Source organism: Schistocerca gregaria, chromosome 5 (assembly GCF_023897955.1).
Source record: "Schistocerca gregaria isolate iqSchGreg1 chromosome 5, iqSchGreg1.2, whole genome shotgun sequence".
In the NCBI taxonomy this organism is placed as follows: Eukaryota; Metazoa; Arthropoda; class Insecta; order Orthoptera; family Acrididae; genus Schistocerca; species Schistocerca gregaria.
In genome coordinates, this window is record NC_064924.1 from 479,099,793 (window position 1) to 479,119,518 (window position 19,726).

Consider the following 19,726-nt stretch of genomic DNA (forward strand, 5'->3'; position numbering starts at 1 on the left):
ATTCGAACCTGCGACCGTAGCGGTCGCGCGGTTCCAGACTGTAGCGCCTAGAACCGCTCGTCCACCCCTGCCGGCAAATAGCTTCATATGTCTGGTTACTTTATATGAGATAATGTGTAGATAATGTGTTAAATATTTGACGCTATGCATGTTAGCGAGAAAAAGTTTAGGAAGGTTTGAAACTATGCGTAAAGTTTGTTGGAGGTCACTACAAGATTTCAGTATCGGACACTGGATAAGTATAGTCTGAGAAATTCGCGCCACTTCAAGAAAAAGAGATTTTGACGAATCTTTCTGTTCATGCCGTCATATCTTCTGAACTACGCGTCGTATAATGATAAAATTTTGCAGATACATTCATTATACGTGTATACAACCTGAAAATAGGTTGCTAATAGTGTGTGCAGTAAAGAACTAATAAATTGTAACGTCATGTCTGATGATGAAATTTTAGTGCGTGAACAGCGAAAATGTAGAAAGCAATAAACTTTTTCACTTTCAGCATATTGTAGGGGTGAAAGCGAGAAATTTTCATAAAGATTGGAAATTATTTTTAAAGTTTCCTGGAAGACTCTAAATGATCTCATTTACAATGAATATAGTTCCAGTAATTTACACGGTGAGTTACGCTGGCAGATTGACACAGTTTCTGTCTGTAATACTTCACTTCCTGAGTGAAACGTTTAACACGAGATTATACCTTGTAATGAGTAGATTATGAAATATTGTAATTCTTAAATTCGATGACTAATTACATGAAATGTTCCAGATCAAATTTTTGTTGCCCTAGGAAGCTGTTAGATAGCACCCTGTAACTGGGAGCTGATTACCGTGTACCGGAAGTTAGTCGTTTAGTAATTTAAATTGCTGCTATTACTGCTATCATTTCATATTTCCATCGCCTGCCAGTATTTCACAGGTATTTGAGGTGTTTAAAGGGCACACCCACATTGGTAGAATAAGTTAAAGACTGCATCTAATGGCAACAGCTGGTAAAACCAGAACAGTGTCTACTGTTGATTAACACACTACTTCTTAAATGTCTCTCAAGGAGACTGTTACTGAATCAGCGTAAGTTGATCCCTGACGATTACAGTTTGCTGGGTGCGGCCGCTTTACTGACCTACTTCAGCGAATAACGTAACGCTATTTTGTAGTTTTGTCATAGCTCTCGAGACGGTTACTGTTTCCGCCTGCAGCTGTAGCGCTACGCACTTGAAAGCTGGCAACAGTGTTGCAAGATGTCAGGCACATTCTTACGCAGTCTCCATTATAACTCGCATTTTGGCACGCCCTGCTGCGAGCACTTGTTACCACTGCGAGGTTCGCGTTAACAAAACAAAAAAAAAAAAAAAAAAACAAAAAAAAAACCACCCACAGGAAATATTATGCTAAAATCGTAGGATGCCACCTTTGGCTTTGGTAGTGGCCATTGGGCGAGGAAGTAAGTCTGAAAGTTTCTTCAGGAATGCCATGCACAGCTGACTAGATCGCATACAGCTACCAAATTTTGGGACACTGATTGCTAAGTTTACCTGCTGTTCCATATGTTTCCAGATATTCTCTTTGGGAATAAGATCAGATGGTTTAGCGGGTCAGTCGAGGTTGAATGGAGTGCCCATGTTTTCGTCAAATCAGAAACATATACATGTTGCTCAGAACACGTTTTTGGAAGATGACAGTGTCTGCAGAGTACTCACCATGGAAACGTAGAAGAAAGGGTAACATTTCGTCACCGAGAATGTTGAAATAAATACCCTAGTTCGTCAGCCTCACTGCGCTGTTTCCATGCAAGCAACTGGTACGAACATACCGCTTCGTATAAACAATTTCGTAAGCACTGAAGAGTCACATGACTCCATGCCACCAGAGCTACAGTGCTCTAAAGCGGGCAGTGCGCTCCTGTTTCTGGGTGACTAATACAGGGTGTTTATAAATTAGTTGGACAACAGTAACTTTCAATTGTGAAAAAGGAAACTAACTCACAGAAATGTTTTATTCGGCACTGAGTGCAGTATATCTTCAAGTTTTATTTATAAATGTTCAGTGTGGTTATCTTTGGTAACACGACAAATCTCTGACTGGCCGACCTGACCCGGCGTCATATGTAATACACAGCCAGTTTAGGTGAAAAGAATGTAGCGCTTAATAACAGTGCGTTTTTGAGGTGGTAGCTTGCGATATCGAGTCCTCAACTGCCTCGGAACTGTGGTAGCGGATTTGGATTCATGAAACGGCACTGTGCACTATTATACGACCCCATGATGACTGTTGGAATAAATCATTCGTGCATGTCACCTAGCGGGAACGTTGGAAACTAACAGTGTCAGGCAGAAATAGAATTTGGAGACATGCATTCAATGCTGTATTAAACATTCCTTTAAACTATTTAGCTTTTTCTCGATTAAAGGTTACTTTTGTATAGATAATTTATAAATACCGTGTGTTTTTTCAGGTGTAGAATTAACTTAGGCTGCCTTATTATTACGAGGGGTAAAAAAAAATGGCTCTGAGCACTCTGGGACTTAACATCTGAGGTCATCAGTCCCCTAGAACTTAGAACTACTTAAACCTAACTAACCTAAGGACATCACACACATCCATGACCGAGACAGGATTCGAACCTGTGACCGTAACGGTCGCGCGGTTCCAGACTGAACGAGGGGTCAGTATAAAGTTCTTTGCCGGCCGGTGTGGCAGTGCGGTTCTAGGCGCTTCAGTCTTGAACCGCGTGACCGCTACGGTCGCAGGTTCGAATCCTGCCTCGGGCATGGTTGTGTGTGATGTCCTTACGTTATTCGGTTTAAGTAGTTCTAAGTTCTAAGAGACTGATGACCACAGATGTTAAGTCCCATAGTGCTCAGAGCCATTTGAACCATTTTATAAAGCTCTTTGCTGGCAGACGGTACTGAAACAGAATTTTACTTTAAATCGGTTTTCAACTGATCACATCTTCTGTATCCGTGCTATTAAACATCAGCATGCTGTAAGGGTGTTACCATTTCTGTTCCTGTGGGGAGGGGCGCTGTTGCAGAGATAATCTGTTTGCCCATCGGCTAATTTTACTGCGATAAACAGCGTCATTCCCATGCACCTTCTTCAGTGTCTTGTGAATTTTTGTCGCTGTGTCGTTCTCACAACTATCTTGTTCTCACAACAAAGGAACACTCAAACAGCGCGTTGCTTCAGACGAACCTCTAGTGCAGCAACCATCTTGAGAAGTGATACGAGAGCGCGACGTGAGGAAACAGGTTGAACTAAATTTGAATAAAAGTGGGAAGAATGTTGCTATGACTTCCGTGACTAGGAAAAAAAAATAAAAAAATAGTTTGATCTTTCAACACATGTTGCGCATTTCTGTTTGAGTGGCTCTCGTATATACGAGGATAGGATAAGAGAGTTTAAAGTGCGTACAGAGCCGCGTAGTAATTTTCCACCCGCCCCTTAGTGCATAGACTAATGGAACTGTACAGAATGTAGCTGATCTTCCTACGAAATACCCTCCGCCATTCACTGTTCAGTGGCCTGCTGAGAATACACGCAGGTGAAGCATGGAGCGGGTACCGCCTGGGTGGTGAGCAGGTTTGTATCGACTGACCAGCTGCCGGCGGAATGTGTGGCCGAGGTCAGTCGCCGTCCGCTTCGGTTCGGAGATACGTCCGATCCACAGGCTCGCGTGGTATTGGCAGCGCCTTCTCAGCCACACGGCATCTGGCGGCGCGCCCGTATATCTCCCTATCCGGGGCAGGATGCCCATCTACTGATGGAAAAATGCCGCACTGCAGTTGCGCTGTGTACTGACAAGTACATATACTTTACATTTTACCGCCACTAACATGCACTCTGCTATGCTCCAGAATATTATCCGTATACTTACCATGTCCCTGTACTACAAGGCGCATCTAAAAAAAAACTTCGGAGGAAGTCGTCGTGAAACGAAGAAACCGAACATAGCTTCACGTTGTTAACAATTCCAGCTATTCTTACCCAGCTACTACTGCAGTGCTGTCTGCATCATAAATTAAAATATTCATTATTCGTCTTTTGCAGTTGCATTTTATAGGCATACCTGGCGTTACCTGACTTTTATTTATTCCAATCTTCCATTTGTCCGCCTCCTCTTCCCTCTGTTCATTTTCTCCGTCCCTCTCGTTGTCTGTCCATTTCTTCGTCCTCCATTCTCTCCATGTTATCACACTCACCCCAGTAGCAGTCTACTGACTTCCCTACAGTATTTCTTTTCTGCTTGTAAATACAGTGTATACCAAATTAGATTGAAATCTTTCCAGGAGTACAGGGTAAGCTTCTTACTCTAGGGTATGCTCGCATACACATATGTAACATATATTTCTTACGTATTTCACATTTATTTGTACACACATTTCACCTGTATGACGAATTCCGCCCTGAAGTTTCATTTTCACGTAGCTTAATGTTTATGACATCTCCTGAACTATGTGCTGTACAATCTCATAAATTTTCAGGTCTATATATGCCTACCGTCTGCAAAATATGTTTTGAACGGACTTACTAGCAACGAAGTAATAAATTAAAACGTCTTCCACGACGTAGCAATTTTTTCCTCGCATCTCATTATTTGACGTCATATCTCCGTAACTCTGTGTCGTGCAATGATGCAGTTCTTCTGGTACTTTCAGTGGAATATGTGAATACTGTCTGCAAAAGTGCCAAGAATACAATCAGTAGCAAAAAAGTAATAAATTAAAATGTCATGCTCCATGTGGCAGTCTTACTGTATGAACGGTGAAAATGTAGTAAGAGGTAAAATAATTCTACCCTTTCATCATTTTGTGGAGTTAGTCAGAAAAAAAAAAGTTTCGTAAAGGCTTAAAATTATTGGTAAAGTTGGAAACTGTAAGTTCGGTCATCCTCAAATACTGGATGCGTAAAGCATGTGCGTTCTGGCGTCGCCTATCTCATTGCTTTTTCACCCCTTTGATAGGTGGGTGGTTCTTACAACAACAGTGATTTTTTCAAGACACTAAATGATACGTGTATAAAGTTCGTTTGGCACGAGCCCAGCGTTTCAGGAGATAATCTTGAACAAACATACATCCATACATTTTTATAATTCGTATGTATTTGTTTATTTAGGTAACATGTTTCACCTATTTTCAACATACACACATCAAAAACAGTTTTGCATCACCTCCTTTCCGAGAGTTACGGAACCTGTACAGATAACTGGAATCGAGATCAACATAAACATCATTTCCGCTCTTTTTATTGCTCATGAAAACCGCACACTGCATGTTGAACCACCATACAGCGAGACCTTCAGAGTTGGTGGTGCAGATTGCTGTACACCCCGGTACCCTTAATACCCAATAGGCACGTCCTTTTGCATTTATGCATGCCTGTATTCGTCGTGGCATACTATCCATAAGTTCATCAAGGCACTGTTGGTCCAGATTGTCCCACTCCTCAACGGCGATTCGGCGTAGATCCCTCAGACTGGTTGGTGGGTCACGTCGTCCATAAACAGCCCTTTTCAATCTATACCATGCTTGTTGGATAGGGTTCATGTCTGGAGAACATGCTGGCCACTCTAGTCGGGCGATGTCGTTATCCTGAAGGACGTCATTCACAAGATGTGCACGATAGGGGGCGCAAATTGTCGCCCATGAAGACGAATACCTTGCCAGTATGCTGCCGATATGGTTGCACTATCGGTCGGAGGATGGCATTCACGTATCGTACAGCCGTTACAGCGCCTTCCATGACCACCAGCGGCGTACGTCGGCCCCACATAATGCCACCCCAAAACGTCAGGGAACCTCCACCTTGCTGCGCTCGCTGCACTGTGTGTCTAAGGCGTTCAGTCTGACCAGTTGCCTCCAAACACATCTCCGACGATTGTTTGGTTGAAGGCATATGCCATTCTCATCGGTGAAGAGAACGTGATGAAGCAGCCCATTCGGCATGTCAATGGGCCCATCTGTACCGCACTTTTCCAGGAGGGCGTTCCGCTGGTCCTGTACGGTCTCTGGATAGTACTGACAGGTTCTTCTCCCCAGCCGGTCCCAAACATGCTTAATAGGATTCAAATCGGTGCTCCGAGCAGGCCAACCTTCTCGCATTATGTGGTTGTGCATTGCCGTCCATTACTGTGAAATAATCAGCAATACATGGAGCAAAAGGAACAACACGCTTCAGAAGGGTTTCCTCCACTTACCGATTTGTAGTAAGGCCTCCCACGCTCGACGAAGGCCAAATCCGTCCTTTCAGCTGTATTGATTCCTGTCGAGTGCTACATATACTATGTCTACACTCTGCAAACCGCCTTCAGGTGGATTTTCTTCCTTTTCCATTCACGCATTGAGTGCGCGAAGAGTGACTGTTTGAATGCCTCTGTGTGTGCAGTAATTATTCTAATCTTATCCTGACGATCTCTACGTTAGCAATACGTAGGGGCTTGTAATGTGGTCCAAGCGTAATCATTTAAAGTTGGTTCTTGAAACTTTGTTAACAGACTTTCTCAGGAAAGACGTAAGCTACCTTCAGCAGTCTTTCAGTTCAGTTCAGTTCAGTTCAGTTCCTTCAGTATATCTGTGACACGCTGCCACGGCGTGACCATTCGTGCTGGTCTTCTCTGCCTACGTTCAGTATCCCTTGTTAGCCCTGTTTCGAACGGGTCCTACACACTTGAGCAATATTCTAGAGCCGGCACACGAGTGATTTGTAAGCAGTCTCCTTTCTAGACTGATTGCACTTCCCCGGTATTCTACCAATAAACCGAAGCCTACAACCTACGTTATCCACAGCTGAGTTGCCCAATTTCTATATTGGTTCATTGATGTTATAGTCATACGATACTACGTTTTCTCGTTTTGTGAAGTGCACAGTTTTACATTTCTGAACATTTAAAGCAAGTTACCAGTCTTTCCACCATTTTGAAATCTTATCAAGATCTGACTGAGTATTTATGCAGCTTCTTTCAGACATTACTTCATCATAGAGTACATAACTGCGTCATCTTCAAGAAGTCGGAGGTTCCTATTAATATTGCCTGCAAGATCATTGAAGTACAACATGAACAGCAAGGGTCCCAACACTCTTCGCAGGGGCACACCTGAAGTTACTTCCACATCTGACGACGGCTCTCCGTCCAAGATAACATGCCTCTCCTCCCTACCAAAAAGTTCTCAATCCATTCACAAATCTCACTTGATGCCCGAGATGGTCATGCTCTTGACAGTAAGTGTAGCTGTATTGCCAAATGCCTTTTGAAAATAAAGAAATACTGCATCTACTTGATTGCCTTGATCCAAAGTTTTCAGTGTGTCATGTGAGAAAAGTGCGAGTTGGGTTTCACATGATCGATGTTCTCGGGATCCATACTCGTTGAGGTGGTCATCCTGCTCAAAATACCTCATTATGTGTGAGCTCAAAAGATGTTCTAAGATTTTGCAACAAATCGATGTCAAGGATATTGGACGGTAGTTTTGTGGATCACTTCTACTACCCTTCTTGCGGAGATGTGTGACCTGTGCTTTTTCAAAGCACTGGGCACGGTTTTCAGTTCGAGGGATCTACGATAGATTACTGTTAGAAGAGGGCACAACTCAGCCGCAAATTCACAGACAGTGCAAATTTAATATCTACATAGAAAATTCTGAAGTATTCCACGATTTGCGCGTCATCGCACGAAACTCACACATAATAATAATGATGATGATAATGATAATGATGATAATATGATCATCGTCGTCAGGTCAGGGGAGCGATGGTAATATCTGCAGCAGCGCAATAGGTTGTCACATTGGAAAGTGTAATTGTCGTATATCCGACAACTTAAGGGGAACGTGATATCTTTAATACTGAGTCTACTTTCCTCCTTTATCGGACCTCAGACCTTATAATACACTGTTTTAAATGCATCTATACATGTGTCCAGCAGAAGTTTCGCAGGCGTTAGTCCGACAAATGAAAATTGCAGTAATCGGCTAATTAATACAGACACGCGCTCTTCAGCTCACAGTTATCTTGTTTTGTGCGCTTCGGCCTTCGGCAAATAATTACACTCTCACTGATCACGAAATGTTGTTCTTTACATATTGCGTCGTCAAAACATCACAGACCGCTAATGCAGAGGTGGTGGCAACAATTCTACGTCTAGATCTGTACTCCGCAAGCCATCTTATGGTCGAGGGCACCATTATCCTCCCCCCCCCCCCCCCCCCCTCCTCGTCCCAGTCGAGAATGGCGCGTGGAAAGAATGACTTTCGGTAAACCTCCGTTTGTGCGGTTGTATAATTTTGCGGGTTGTAGACGGGAGGAAATCAGACTCTTACCGGAACGAATATGCTTCTCACTGGTTTCTTAAAACGTTAACAGACTGCTCTCTGTCGACTTGTACGATTCAGATATGCCGTACAGACAAACCCACAAGAAATATCAATTCATTTTCTCGACTATTTTCATACTCATATTTTACACAAATCTGTTCTGTTTTCTGTATATTATTTCTTTTACCATCTTACAATACGTACATTCGTAACTTATTTCAAAAATACCCTTGACGGTTAACATTACGTTGTTGTGTTCTTCAGTCCTGAGACTGGTTTGATGCAGCTCCCCATGCCACTCTATGCTGTGCAAGCCTCTTCATCTCCCAGTACCTACTGCAACCTACATCTTCCGAATCTACTTAGTGTATTCATCTCTTGGTCTCCCTCTACGATTTTTACCCTCCACGCTACCCTCCAATACTAAATTGGTGTTCCCTTGATGCCTCAAATATGTCCTACCAACCGATCCCTTCTTCTCGTCAAGATGTGCCACAAACTTCTCTTCTCCCCAATCCTATTCAATACCTCCTCGTTAGTTATGTGATCTACCCATCTAATCTTCAGCATTCTTCTGTAGCACCACATTTCGAAAGCTTCTATTCTCTTCTTGTCCAAACTATTTATTGTCCATGTTTCACTTCCATACATGGCTACACTCCATACAAATACTTTCAGAAATGACTTCCTGACACTTAAATCTGTACTCGACGTTAACAAATTTCTCTTCTTCAGAAACCCTTTCCTTGCCATTGCCAGTCTACATTTTATATCTTCTCTACTTCGACCATCATCAGTTATTTTGCTCCCCAAATAGCAAAACTCCTTTACTACTTTAAGTGTCTCATTTCCTAATCTAATTCCCTCAGCATCACCCGACTTAATTTGACTACATTACATTATCCTCGTTTTGCTTTTGTTGATGTTCATCTTATACCCTCCTTTCAAGACACTGTCCATTCCGTTCAACTGTTCTTCCAAGTCCTTTGCTGTCTCTGACAGAATTACAATGTCATCGGCGAACATCAACGTTTTTATTTCTTCTCCCTTAATACGTACTCCGAATTTTTCTTTTGTTTCCTTTACTGCTTGTTCGATATACAGATTTAATAACATTGGGGAGAGGCTACAACCCTGTCTCACTCCCTTCCCAACCACTGCTTGCCTTTCATGCCCCTCGACACTTAAAACTGCCATCTGGTTTCTGTACAAATTGTACATAGCCTTTTGCTCCCTGTATTTTACCCCTGCCACCTTTAGAATTTGAAAGAGAGTATTCCAGTCAACATTGTCAAAAGCTTTCTCTAAGTCTACAAATGCTAGAAACGTAGGTTTTCCTTTCCTTAATCTTTCTTCTAAGATAAGTCGTAAGGTCAGTATTGCCTCACGTGTTCCAGTATTTCTACGGAATCCAAACTGATCTTCCCCGAGGTCAGCTTCTACCAGTTTTTCCGTTCGTCTGTAAAGAATTCGTGTTAGTATTATGCAGCTGTGGCTTATTAGACTGATTGTTCGGTAATTTTCACATCTGTCAACACCTGCTTTCTTTGGGATTGGAATTATGTTCTTCTTGAAGTCTGAGTGTATTTCACCTGTTTCATACACCTTGCTCACCAGACGGTAGAGTTTTGTCGGGACTGGCTCTCCCAAGGCCGTCAGTAGTTTCAATGGAATGTTTACTCCGGGGGCCTTGTTTCGACTCGGGTCTTTCAGTGCTCTGTCAAACTCTTCACGCAGTATCGTATCTCCCATTTCGTCTTCATCTACATCCTCTTCCATTTCCATAATATTGTCCTCAAGTACCTCGCCCTTGTATAAACCTTCTATATACTCCTTCCACCTTTCTGCTTTCCCTTCTTTACTTAGAACTGGGTTTCCATCTGAGCTCTTGATGTTCATACAAGTGGTTCTCTTATCTCCAAAGGTATCTTTAATTTTCCTGTAGGCAGTATCGATCTTATCCCTAGTGAGATAAGCCTCTACATCCTTACATTTGTCCTCTAGCCATCCCTGCTTAGCCATTTTGCACTTCCTGACTATTTCATTTTTGAGACGTTTGTATTCCTTTTTACCTGCTTCATTTACTGCATTTTTTATATTTTCTCCTTTCATCAATTAAATTTAATATTTCTTCTGTCACCCAAGGATTTCTACTATCCCTCGTCTTTTTACCTACTTGATCCTCCGCTGCCTTCACTACTTCATCCCTCAAAGCTACCCATTCTTCTTGTACTGTATTTCTTTCCCCCATTACTGTCAATTGTTCCCTTATGCTCGCCCTGAAACTCTGTACAACCTCTGGTTCTTTCAGTTTATCCAGGTCCCATCTCCTTGAATTGCCACCTTTTTGCAGTTTCTTCAGTTTTAATCTACAACATTACGTCTGATAATAATAATAATCTTGAAGGATGTCAGGGCAGTTACTCGACAAATTCTCTGCTAGGGCTAACGAGACCTCCACCACGAAACGTGTTGCGAGAGGCTGTTCAACAGTGGTCGGGCTTTAGGCGCACATCATAGAGCTTCGCTTCGCTAGTTCTGTGTAGTGGAAATGTTGGTATTTGTAGCGAGCGAGAGAATGAACCAGGAGAGCATCGAATTGTATAAGAAGTATTCGCTTTGAAATAAAGATTGCCGCCTCTGTTGCTGTTTCAGTTGAATACTATCCGTAGTGTATTTTTGGCTGGGAATGAAACCTGAACATCATCGAATTGTACAAGAACTATGAATTACAACAGTCATGGTTGCTGATAAAATTTGGAAATTTGTCGCTATGTCTAGCTTACACACTATGTCTAGCTTACAGACTATTTAATCTAACTTAAACTAACTTACGCTGAGGACGACATACACACACCCATACACGAGGGGGAACTCGAACCTCCGACGGGGAAGTCGCGCGGACCGTGACAAGACGCCTAGACTGCGAGGCAGTCCGAGTTCCAGTTTATTATTTTATTAACGACGCGTTTGGCCTTCGATGGGATCTGCAGATTACCTATAGGGGTAACAGAATGATCAATAGAACAGTCGTCCGTAAAGGAACTTTTACATTACTCCAAGTAGATAAAATAGTGACATCACATGTTACTGAATAAAATAGTAAGATAATCACCAAAAAACCTTACGTTTAGAATAGTGCAAACTAGGACCATACCCGAATTTTTGTTTATTCTGTTACCCCTATAGATAATCTGAAGATGCCCCACGAAGGCGAAACGCATCGTTAAAAGAAGATTAAACTGCAGCCAATACTGTTTTCAATTCAGATATTCTACATACGGTTGCAGTACCGGACGGTCTAACGCAGTTGAAGACACCGTACAAGAAATATTCGCTTTGAAACAAAAATCTCCCCTTGTGTTGCAAAAATGACTCTGAACACTATGGGACTGAACATCAGTCCCTTAGACTTAGAACTACTTAAACCTAACTAACCTAAGGACAACACACACATCCATGCCCGAGGCAGGATTCGAACATGCGACTGCAGCAGCCGCGTGGTTCCGGATTGAAGCGCCTAGAACCGCTCGGCCACAGCTGCCGGCACTTGTTGCAGTATCGACGGAATCCTAGACCCCAGTGATCTGAGAAGTGTGAAAATAGTTCACTGCAGGTACCACCTTTTAGTTCCTATCCGTATACTAGACTTATTCTTTTATCCAGTGAAATGTCATCAGTAATTAGTTTTGATTAGTGCGCAACTTCTCTTGTTGCCATGTTAAAATTTGTCTCTGTTGCCGAAAAACAGCAGAGTTTAGAAAGATTCATCTGACTAACATTGTAATGCAGTTGAAATTGCGACGGAATCATGACACGGTGTATTATTAAACTAACAACTGAGGACAAGATGGGTCAATCAGTTTACGAAAATTCCATGCTTTTTCATTGGAAAAAAATCTGTGGTTACTTTGCATACGCGGTAGATTAGAAAGTTTTTCATAATGACTATACCGCAAAATACTATCTCCTTTGCATGCTACCATTTGCCAAATATTGTTTCAATATCTCAAACCATTTGAGACAGCATGCACATTCCACAGCTACTCCTGAACGACTGGATCAGCTTGGTAAACATATCACTAACTGGAACGAAGCTCTGTGGGGTTAGATCCACCTAGCTGCCATAAGGGTGGTGACGTAGAAGTGTTACTCGGGAATCTCTTGAACACTTTGAGTCGTCATTTGTATAAAAGTGCTGTAGGAATAAGATACCCCAACTGCCGCTGGGGTTAGGGTTGGGGATAAGAAGGTGTGCCATATAAAAAGTTGGAAAGCAACCCATTGATATCTCTTTCCTGTCTTTAGTTGAGTTGAATACTATTGGTCTGTGTATTTTGTGATCATTGATCATGCCTCACGCGGCAGAGACGTTTACTCTGTCCGGAGTCGCATGTTGTAAAATAGCGGAGAAACATTCGATCTCCTCAGGATTGAGGAAGAAACATCGGGGCGAAAGTCCCTACGTATACAGATGAAATGTGTGTGAAATATGTTAAATATTTGTGGATTGTATGTGTTAAATTTATGTGACATGCGTACACGGGTGAAGCTGTGGGCAAAACGATAGTTAGAAAGGGTGTCTCAAAAAGAACGCCGGATTGGAAAGGCCCGTTACTTTGATTTATTGTTGTTGGTTCAAATGGCTCTAAGCACTATGGGACTTAACATCTGAGTTCATCAGTCCTCTAGGCTTAGAACTACGTAAACCTAACTGACCTAAGGACATCACACACGTCCATGCCCGAGACAGGATTCGAACCTGCGACCGTAGATGATGCGTGGTTCCGGACTGAAGCGCCTAGAACCGCTCGGTCACATCGTCCGGCATTATTTTTGGCAACGTTGCTTTTGTATGTTTTGTTATCCGTGGTCACTGAAGTTTTGTTTTGTTACTGTGCTTCTGTTTTCCGTGTTAGTGTTTGTGGAGCATCGGCATAGAAATATACTGTGCGGAACAGCGAGTGTTGATTGTGAAAACTCACTGGTGAAAGTTTTCGCAGAAACTGTTCAAAAACGCCATACTGTTCTTACACACGACAGCGCATCAGCTGAACCCATTGTTCGTATGTTATCAAGAAATATGAAGGAGAGAAAAAAACTGGTTCAACAGCAGACATCAAAAGCCTTGGACACCCTTGAAGTGGCCACATAGAGGCTAACGATATTGCTGTGCGTGAGACTGTAGTTGTAAGTCCGGGAAAATTCATGCTCATGTGTCCAGAAACAGTGCACAAAATCTTAAAAAACTCACACCTTTACAGAGTTCAGTTAACACACAAACTTAAACGAGCGAATCACGGAAATGAGCATTTTCTCAAATGAAGCTCACCTCCATTTAAACGGCGTTGTGGACAAGCATAATTACCAGATGGTTCAAATGGCTCTGAGCACTTAACAGCTATGGTCATCAGTCCCCTAGAACTTAGAACTACTTAAACCTAACTAACCTAAGGACAAAACACAACACCCACGAGGATTTTCTCACGAGGCAGAGAAAATCCCTGACACCGCCGTGAATCGAACCCGGGCGCGGGAAGCGAGAACGCTACCGCACGACCACGAGATGCGGGCAATTACCAGATACGGAGATCAGAGAACGCAAGATTAATTCACGAAAACGGCATGCATCGTCAACGAGTATGGTGTTAGATTTTGAGTGGGGGCTTAGTCACCCGTTACTTCTTTGAAGATGAACAGGGAAGGCCTGTCACGGTGAATGGAATTCGTTGTCATGCGATGCTCACTGCTTTCCTTTAGCCCCGTTTGGGTCAAATGAGCGTACAGAATTTATGGCTCCAAGACGGTGCAGCTTGCCACATTTCAGGAGAGGCAATCACTCTGTTCTGTGGAAGGTTCCCAGATAAACGTCGTTACGAGGAGACCAAACTTGCCCACCTCGATTTTATGACCTGACACCTCGTGAGTCTTTTCTCTGGAGTTACGCTAAGACACGACTTTACCAGAACAAACCCCGTAATCAGTTGCTACACAAACAAGAAATTCGACATGTAGATGTGAGAAAGTGTGAACTTTTGATGGTTTATTTTATTTACCTAACGATCACTTCTAGTGTGTGTGTGTGTGTGCGGGGGGTCAGATGTTCGATTTTGTTTTTTACGCTTAAACAACATATCTCTTGACGAGAATGATGTGTTCTGTTTGCTTCTTTCGAATAAGTAAAATCGATTTGTAGTACTTTCTTTTTGAAACATCCTATGTTGTAAAATAACAAGTGGAAGAATTTATTTAACAGAAGCGGTAATTGTTACGAAAGTAAGACTGCAGTAGTAAAAATTGTGATGTGACCCGCAGGCGTGGCGGCGGCAGTGGTGTGAAGCGCGGCCGGCAGCTGAGGAAGGCGCCGTTGAGCTGCAGTTCTCCGCGACGCCGGGAGGTGGCAGCACCAACACAGTGCACATTCCGCACGGAGTCGTGCTCTGCCGCTCCGAGTCCCGGTAAGGCCTCGCTCTGCATGCTGTATGGTTTCGCACCGTTTGACATTCCGGCAGGCTAGCAGCTTGCGGTAGTTTGTGGCATTGCATACGCCTTTCACTGGGTTAAAATGGAATGTAGCAAGAGGTGTACTACTCCCGTGTTGCCTTTTTAGAATGTAGTACCTCCGTGATTTAAAGCAAGATTTGTGGCGTAGGAAGTTCGAAACAAATTTAAGACAGCCCTAAATCGTTCGTATTGGACTCTGTTTTGGGAACTACAACAGTTTGATATAAAAAAATTTAAAACATATACCTGCGTCAGTCACTTTTGTTTTCGTCCACAATACAATTTCTAGTGGTTACACGTTAATTGTTAGGTGGACAGGTGGATTACGTCAACTCCTTATCCTGAAAGTAAGCAGTTGTCCATCGTACCCCTTATTTCGCTACAAATAAGTTAGTGCGTGTCACTTTTTATCACAATATGAAGTGAACAATAATGAAGCACTTGCAAGATGATTCAAAAAACAAGAACACTGAGGGTGTTCTCTTTACATTTGTGCGAGTGAATATGACAGAAACACAAAATGGAAATGGTCTACACCTGTACCATTTCTGGACTCTTTGTTTTGTGCCTGTGTGTGACAAGGAATGTGCCTGGGCGTATGCCTACCTTGTTGGAATTTGTATTACATAGCGCCATTGCACTTTCGTTGCAGTGCAACACTCTGTGCTATTTTGATATGATTGTCAGTAAATAATCACACTTTCGAGTATTTATTTTGTAAAATATTTTAGTCACTGTCTTCTCCTGTGCCATTTGTCTTGCATTTCCACCGGTATTTTTGCCTTCTCCTCCCCCTCTTCCTATCCTCATCGATCTTTTCTTCACCTCTTCCTCCTCCTCTTCTCTTCATCGATCTTTTCCTGCTCTCCTTCTCCTCAGTCTTTTTGAACTTCTTGATCTTTTTCTCATCCTTTCCTCCTCGGTCTTTCTCCCCTCCTCCTCCTCGGTCTTTTCCCCCTCCTTCTCCACCTCCTCCTTGGTCTTTTCCCCTCCTTCTCCTTGGTCTTTTCCCCCTCCTCCTCCTCGGTCTTTTTCCCCTCCTCCTCCTCGGTCTTTTTCACCTCCTCCTCCTCGGTCTTTTTCACCTCCTCCTCCTCGGTCTTTTCCCCTCCTCCTCCTCGGTCTTTTCCCCTCCTCCTCCTCGGTCTTTTTCCCCTCCTACTCCTCGGTCTTTTTCCCCTCCTCCTCCTCGGTCTTTTTCCCCTCCTCCTCCTCGGTCTTTTCCCCCTCCTCCTCCTCGGTCTTTTCCCCCTCCTCCTCCTCGGTCTTTTCCCCCTCCTCCTCCTCGGTCTTTTTCTCCTCCTCCTCCTCGGTCTTTTTCTCCTCCTCCTCCTCGGTCTTTTTCCCCTCCTCCTCCTCGGTCTTTTTCTCCTCCTCCTCCTCGGTCTTTTTCTCCTCCTCCTCCTCGGTCTTTTTCTCCTCCTCCTCCTCGGTCTTTTTCTCCTCCTCCTCCTCGGTCTTTTTCTCCTCCTCCTCCTCGGTCTTTTTCTCCTCCTCCTCCTCGGTCTTTTTCTCCTCCTCCTCCTCGGTCTTTTTCTCCTCCTCCTCCTCGGTCTTTTTCTCCTCCTCCTCCTCGGTCTTTTTCCCCTCCTCCTCCTCGGTCTTTTTCCCCTCCTCCTCCTCGGTCTTTTTCCCCTCCTCCTCCTCGGTCTTTTTCCCCTCCTCCTCCTCGGTCTTTTTCCCCTCCTCCTCCTCGGTCTTTTTCCCCTCCTCCTCCTCGGTCTTTTTCCCCTCCTCCTCCTCGGTCTTTTTCCCTTCCTCCTCCTCGGTCTTTTTCCCCTCCTCCTCCTCGGTCTTCTTTCCTCTCCTCCTCCTCCTCCTCCTAGGTCTTTTTTTCTCTCCTCCTCCTAGGTCTTTTTTTTTCTCTCTTCATCCTAGGTCTTTTTTTTCTCTCCTTCTCCCCGGTCTTTCTTTTTCTCTCTTCCTCCTCGGTCTTTTTTTTCTCTGCTCCTCCTCGGTCTTTTTTTTCTTTCCTCCTCCTCGGTCTTTTTTTCCTCTCCTCCTCCTCGGTCTTTTTTTCCTCTCCTCCTCCTCGGTCTTTTTTCCCTCCCCTCCTCCTCGGTCTTTTTTTCCTTCCCTCCTCCTCGGTTTTTTTTTCCTCCCCTCCTCCTCGGTCTTTTTCTTCTTCTTCTCCTCCTCCTCCTCCTCCTCTTCCTCCCCCTTGATCGTTTTCTTCTCTTCTTCCTGCTCCTCCTCCTCCTGCTCCTCGATCTTTCCTCCTTCACCATTCTCGATGCCTCTTCCCTCTTGACGTTCTGTTTATCCTTAGAAGTATGCGCGCTCGCGTTGTGTTTTTGTTTGATCAGTTTAACGGAATAGCGGAGGTGGGAGGTGTAGGACAGAAACCTGCAGCACATTCTTGCTGTTGGGCAGGTCCCGCCAGTTCGCGTTCGGCGTGTACGAGCAGCCGCAGGTGGAGGGCCGTCCACACTCTCAGTCCCAGGGCCTGGGTGTGGGTGTGGGTGTGAGTGTGGGCACGCCGCGGCGACCATCGCTCTTCCTGGCCACCCCTAACGAGGCCGAGACGCAGACCTGGATGGCGCACATCCGCGCGCTGCTTGCCAGGGGCCGCCCGCTGCGTAAGTACTCAGTAGACCCTCTCTCCCCTCCTCTCCTCTCCTCTCATCTTCTATACACTTGCATACCTATCACCACGCAGCGTGCACGGCATGGATCCTGCACCGCAAGTTGCTCTATTGTAACAGTTCAGGGATTGGACAATAATATAGAAACACCGCGAGAAATGCGTGCTTGAACATAAATGCAGATGCTAGCAGCGACTGCTGGTTGCGCTGTTGTATTTGACCACAAAGGACACTTGTACGCTGTAAGGGTCGTTGTGGTCAGAACAGTCTTCCCTGCAATTGCCAGTGCATTACGTCGGAGTTGTGTGACTTCGAACGTGGACAGATTATTGGTGCTCATATGGTGGATGCTTCCTTAACTGAGACAGCCAAAGTATTTATTGTTTAAAGAGGCACCTGTAAGATTCTACAGTAATTTTGCGAAAGCACTTGCTACCCTACTAATAGCGGTTTATCGTAGGTTGCCGGAGCAACGAAAAGTGCTTACTGGAAAAAAGTGCAGGTTACTCTTATTTACAAGAAAGAACAGATTCACATAATTATAGGCATATATCGCTGACTACAAACTGTTCTACAATTACGGAACATGTTTTGATGCCCATGTACTGCGACATTTTTTGAGAACGAAAATCTCAACATGGGTTTCGAAGCAAAGATCTTGCAATCGCAGCTCGCCATGTTCCTCCGTGAGATCCATAGTGTTGTAGACGTCAACGCTCAGGTTGGTACCGTGTTTCAAGAATTCAGGAAGACATTTGACACCGTCTCTCACTGCCATTTAGTCAGAAAAATACGAGCTTACAGAGTATCAGACCAGATTTGCGACTTCCTTGCAGGGAGAACTAAACGCGTTGCTCTTAACAGAACAAAAAGACAAATGTAAAGATAATTTCAGGAGTACCTCAAGAAACTGTGGTGGGGGCGTTACTATTTACGGTATTTATAAATCATCTAGTAGAAAATGTGGGAAGCTCCATATAGCTATCTGCAGGCTAGGTTAACTACAAGAAGGAAGCAACACCAGAAGAATGTAGTGGATTTACAAAAAGCATGCAGAGAACTGATGAATAGTGCATGGACTGGCAGTTAACCCTGAATGTAAATAAATGTAACATATTGTGCATACAAAGGAGAAGAAATCCACTACTGTACAACCATACCATGGATGAGAAATTGCTCGAAGCAGTATCCACTATATCTAGGAATAATCATCCTACATGACAAATAGTAGGAACAGCAGGCTCTAGACTGAGATTCATACGAACAATCTTACTCATCCACGAAAGAAGTGGTTTATAAAACACTTATTCAATTGATTCTTGACTATTGCTAATACAGAGGTTTACCAGCAATCATTCTTACAATGTGCCATTCAGAAATGGAACCGATAAAGGGGGATCAGATAGTGCTACCAGAAGCACCCTCCACCACACACAACCGGATGGTTTCCGCAGTACTGATGATTTATACTGCATACAGGGAAAGCGGAAAAACATCACCTGCTAAATCACAACATGGACAAAAGCATGTGTTGAGGGATTGTGACAGCCGGTCATTGAGGAGGATTATGATGAAAAACAAGAGGAACACAGCTGCAAAAGTCACTGCACAACTGAATGTTGCATTTACAAACCCTGTCAGTTCCAAAACAACATGAAGGGAGCTCCATAAGCTGGGAACTGCAGGGTGATTTGGAATTCGAAAACCAGTCACCAGTGATGCAAATGCCTATAACAAGAAAACTTTGTGCCCAAACCATAAAATCTTGCCTATCGAACAGTGGAAGTAAATCATTTGGTCAGCTGTGTCCAGTTTGACTGTTAGCAACTTCTGGCCGAGAGTACGTCCTAAGAGTGAAACATGATGGGGGTTAATTATATTCCCTGGGTCCTATGATTACTCTACAAGGTCACATTACTGCCAGGAATTACGTGACCATTTTGGCCGATCAGGTCCATCATATTGTACAATTTTTTTTTTCTGATCTCGCCGTGTTCCAAGACGACAGGACCTCTGCCCACACAGCTCACATTATTCATGGAGAATGTGTACACCCTTACTCAACATTCCTCTTCTCCAATTCTGAATTGCCAGTTTGAGTTTTTCAGTGTCTCACAGTACCTGTCAGCGTTAATTGTAGTCCCAATGGGCATAAAGTCTACCAACAATACCCCTTTCCGATCCCAAAAAAGGGTTGTCATGACTTCACCAGTAGACTGTGTTCGTTTGAATTTCCATTGCCTTGGCGAAGGTGGATGCTGCCACTGGCGTGATTGTTGCTTTGTCTCAGGTGTAAAGTGGTATGCCCAGGTTTCGTCATCCGTGACA

The 19,726-nt window shown here is 43.8% G+C and overlaps 1 protein-coding gene across 3 annotated transcripts in view; it reads left to right on the forward strand.

The window, feature by feature from the left end:
- Nucleotides 1–19,726, forward strand: part of LOC126272280 (uncharacterized) — a 719,890-nt gene that overhangs the window by 666,023 nt on the left and 34,141 nt on the right. For all 3 annotated transcript variants that reach the window (XM_049975035.1, XM_049975034.1, XM_049975038.1), the window contains 2 exons: nucleotides 14,625–14,767; nucleotides 17,187–17,392. In XM_049975035.1, the coding sequence (XP_049830992.1) occupies nucleotides 14,625–14,767; nucleotides 17,187–17,392 (349 nt within the window). The remainder of the gene's footprint in view (nucleotides 1–14,624; nucleotides 14,768–17,186; nucleotides 17,393–19,726) is intronic.